Source organism: Haemaphysalis longicornis, unplaced genomic scaffold (genome assembly GCF_048455015.1).
Source record: "Haemaphysalis longicornis isolate Haplotype H1 unplaced genomic scaffold, Haemaphysalis longicornis Haplotype H1 scaffold_1, whole genome shotgun sequence".
Lineage (NCBI taxonomy): Eukaryota > Metazoa > Arthropoda > Arachnida > Ixodida > Ixodidae > Haemaphysalis > Haemaphysalis longicornis.
In genome coordinates this window covers 198,945,199-198,949,423 of record NW_027526203.1, presented here as the reverse complement: position 1 = coordinate 198,949,423, position 4,225 = coordinate 198,945,199, and the positions used below count along the sequence as shown (strand labels likewise).

The 4,225-nt window shown below is 51.9% G+C and overlaps 1 protein-coding gene across 1 annotated transcript; it reads left to right on the top strand.

Moving 5' to 3' along the window:
* Nucleotides 1-2,063: 2,063 nt before the first annotated feature.
* Nucleotides 2,064-3,905, top strand: LOC144156330 (solute carrier family 22 member 21-like). The gene has a single exon (XM_077688309.1). It carries the CDS (start codon nt 2,064-2,066, stop codon nt 3,903-3,905), a length of 1,842 nt encoding a protein of 613 aa, XP_077544435.1.
* Nucleotides 3,906-4,225: the final 320 nt, after the last annotated feature.

Genomic DNA, 4,225 nt, shown 5'->3' with positions numbered 1-4,225 from the left:
GTGGGTGCCTTATTTGTGGACGCCGCCTGACTTGCAGCTATCTGAGCCCAGTTGGGTGGTGGTGGAGTGAGCACTGGGGCAGATTCACCATCGTGAATGGAGTGTCCGTAGGGTTTTCTTGCGTTTCTGTTGTTGACGCTGCCTTGGGTTCTGTAGGTGAACACGTAACTAATGGCTGTGGAAAGAAAACGTCTGTTGCCATGTTAGCGAGAGTGGCCTCGCCAATGTTGAAGCGAAGGGCAACGTTCTGGCCAGCTGTGCGCATTCGCCGCTTTCCTTGCATGACTTGAAACGTTCTCCACATTTTGGACTGGCCCGTTCTTTCGTTACAAGAGGAGCAGTGCGCGTGCCATTGAGCTCTCTGCAACTTCTTGAGTACTGACGAGCGGCGGCTGTAGCCTTGTTCAGCTTAATCTGCAGTGAAAGTGTTTTGCCGTTCTGCGCAATCGCTGCTGTGCCTGAAGGCGACTGGCCCAAAGGTTGAGTAAGCGAATGTCGGGATTCGGAGAGTCCGCCGTCACCGTATACGTTTCGTTCCCCGCGTGCATAGCGTCTACAATGGCGACTGAGATGTGTTTTTCACCATGGCTATCACCCGATGGAGTTTGCAAAAGAGTCTCTCTAAATTTGTCCCAGCGGATCACGTATGCCTGGCGTGACTGGCGGTGATGTTTGAGGCACTTCAGCTTCACTGCGATGGGGAAATGGTCGCTACCAAGGGTATCTGGCCAGGTGTGCCATTCGCATTTGAAAGCGGTGCTTGCCCAGGTCAAGTCAGGAGAACTGTCGGTCTGCTTGGCATGGTTGGCGAGGCGGGTTATAGTGCCAACCTCGCTTTGAAGCTCAACGTGGGCATCCTCCATTGCCCCAATCAATGCAGACCCCCTTCTTGTGTCCTTAGTGTAGCCCCAAGCCGTATGAACAGCAAAATCTCCACCCATTAGAATGGGCAAACCTTGGGCTCGACGACAAAGAGCTATGATCCATGCGGGGTCATCGCCATCGCTCGCAGCAGGACGTATGTATGCCGATGCAACCATTAACCTGACACCCCGAATAGCTATAATAGAAGAGTTTGCCATCTTTTTGGCTCAGCCTTGCGCTATGCTCGCGCCCCCAGCCGCAACATAGCACTGCAACATTAGCGCACATTGCTTTTCCATGTTGTGACCGGAAATTGACCGCTTATATGTATTGTAATTGACCTAAAGGGGAAAAGGGCGTGGGAGATTACGAAGTTTATTAGAGTCCGTCAACTAGAAAATCCCGAATTGACATTCACCGCGCATTATCAACAACGAATGGTTGAACTGCTTCGTCGAGAACCAATGGCACTTATTTCTCTGTTGAGTACAGTTCTGGACCCGCCGCGGTGGCTCAGTGGCTAAGGCGTTGCGCTGCTGAGCACGAGGTCGCGGGTTCGATTCCCGGCCGCGGCGGCCGCTTTTCTGATGGAGGCGAAAAGCAAAAACGCCCGTGTGTACGAGATTTCGGCGCACGTTAAAGATCCCCAGGTGGTCAAAATTAATCCGGAGCCCTCCACTACGGCGCGCCTCATCGCCTGCGCTGCGTCGGCGCGTTAAAATCCTACAATCAATCAATCAGTACAGTTCTGGTTGTGATTCAGCGTGTTCAGACAATGACTGTTCGCGTTCGAGTTCAGTTTCGGTAAAACGGCAGTTCGGTTACGGGTTTCGGTTCAGTTTCGATTCTTTGAAGGCATGTTCATACAGCCATGATAAATCATTTGCTTTGGGATAATGTCAACTCTCAGCAGGATAAGAGCATGTAGTAGTCTACGCATTCGATTCCGTGTCTCATCCCACTTTGAGAGCTGTGGGATACGTCAACATAGAAGAAGAAGGACATATCTAGCTCACGCACTGAATATTATCAGCGTGAATATTTTTTGTAATTATCTTGTTCAGTTTTTGTCAATCTCTCAGTTTTCTTGCTGCTGCGTTCTTTCATCGGCACACAAAATTTTCGTTCAGTTGTCCGTGGAAGCAATCTGATAATTCATATTTTCAAACAGTGCTCGTTAGCCGATCCCCTATTTTACTATGTGGAATTCTACGAGCGACCTTTTAACTATCACCATCATCCTGGACGCGAAGGAGCCTGCCAGGCAATTGACAGTCAAGCGAAGTCCCTCCACGGCAGGACGTGCGCTGCACCCAGTGATCATGGATACGCCGTCCATGCTGGGGCGTATCGACACGTCCACGAACGTTTACTCCCCGCGGAGAGAAGGACGGCACATCCCATTCGGCGAGGGACGCTACCAGCTAATGCTCTTCGTGAACATTACCGCGGCGACCCTCATCTTCGTCCTGCTAATGCTGAGCTTCAGTATCTCCACCCGTGTTATGGACCACTGGTGCAGCCGGCCCGATGCATTCTCAAACCTTACCGTGGACCAGTGGAAAGAGCTGGCCGTTCCCCAGATGACTCCCAACGGCAGTTATAGCCGGTGCACCGTGCGTGACCCGCCTGATGGTGGGCCGTCTGCGCAGGTCGTGGCCTGCTCTTCGTGGGAGTTCGACCTTGAGAAATACGGGAGCAACATTGTTAGTGAGTGGAACCTCGTGTGCAACCGCAGCCGCCTGCTGGACCTGACCTATCTTGCTTCGAGTGGCGCATCCATAATCGCTCTGCCAATCGCTGGAATGATGGCCGACAGCACGGGCCGCCAACCGGTCACTTTCGTGGCGTTCGCTAGCCTCCTCACTATTCTTTTCGTAAGCAGCCTGTGGAACAATTTCGTTTCTTACCTCGCGGGGCGCATAGTCGTCGCAGTCACTTCCACGGCACTGGTGATCCTTTACGTGATCCTGTACGAGGTGTCGTCGAAATCGCGCAAGCTCCTCTATTGCATTCTTGTCCCGGCACTGTCAACCTCGTTCGTGCCACCATTCGTGCTCTTCGTCTCTTTGTTAAGGCTGGGCTCGGCCGCCATGAAGCTGGTCACTCTGCTGCCAGCCACACTATTGTTCTCTACATTCTACCTGGTGGACGAGTCCCCCATCTGGCTTATGTGTACTCTGAATATGAAGCAGGCCGAACGCGATGTGCTCAAAGCGGCGCGCATCAACGGCGTGCCATTGTCTTCTGTCCGCGACTCCTTTACCAAAGAGATTGAGATAATCGAGACCCAGAAGGTCCGCACAAAAGGGAGGAGGCGATCTAACCTAGTCTGCTCCTCGGAACTATTAGGACGCACTATCCTGCTTGCCTTCACGACAACCACCATTGCCTGTGTGTACAGCTGCTTCGTTTTAAACCGCGTTCTCGGCGAGAGCTACAGCGTCACTTTTGCGAGCTACCTAGTCACAGGCCCAGCATACCTCCTCTTTTACCCCCTGTTGCTGCGTCTAGGTATAAAACGCTCAAATATGTTCTGCACCTTCGTCTTTGCTGCCACGTCTGCCACAATCACCACAATTGTCCCCAATCGAGATACGATCTTGCACGGCTTTCTGGTTATTGTCCTGCGTCTGTCTTCGACTTTGCCCATGTCGTTGAACCTCCTGCTCGCAGTCAGCATGTATCCAATCTTGGCACGCGCCATGGGCACTTGCACCTGCTTTGCCTTCTTTAGGCTGGGCGCCCTTATCGCCAAGCTGTCACTGGATTACATCACCGACTCCCGCAGGCAGCTTGCGCTCGCTATAGCCGCAGGTATGATGATCGTGACGGGTGCAGTCACCGAATGGCTTCCTGATGACTCGGAAGACGCCATGTTGCCCATAGATCACGAACTCAAGCCCTCCCAAGTCAAAGCACTCGGAGAAGCTCCAATAGCCCCTCCAGGGCCTCCTGACAGCAGGACTGACGTCGAAAACCGGCCGGCATGCAAGGACCTTGGGGGACCTCCATTGAACCCTAAGGAGACGACAGAATAGAAAATCATGTGCCGCATGCCCGTCTAATGAATGGCACAGGAGGCGGGGCATGAGAAACGGGCTATCTGTGGATTATCTGATTTGTGCTGCTCGTCGAATATGGAATGGCCCAGTCATATGAAGCAATGTATAAAAAGCTTGTAATTAAAGTCTAATGAGACTATTTCACTCTAATTATAAGTATGCTGTTCGTTATCAACACATGCTCACTGAAGACTCTGGCCGCGCAAGTCGAAGGCGTTGTTTTTAGGCTTTCACTATAGTGATAGCCTAAATATTATGTATACAAGATGTTACGAAAGCCATTGACATTTCTTCGT

Coding starts and splice junctions, on each gene's coding strand:
- LOC144156330 (XM_077688309.1), top strand. CDS start 2,064: ATGTGGAATTCTACGAGCGACCTTTTAACTATCACCATCATCCTGGAC.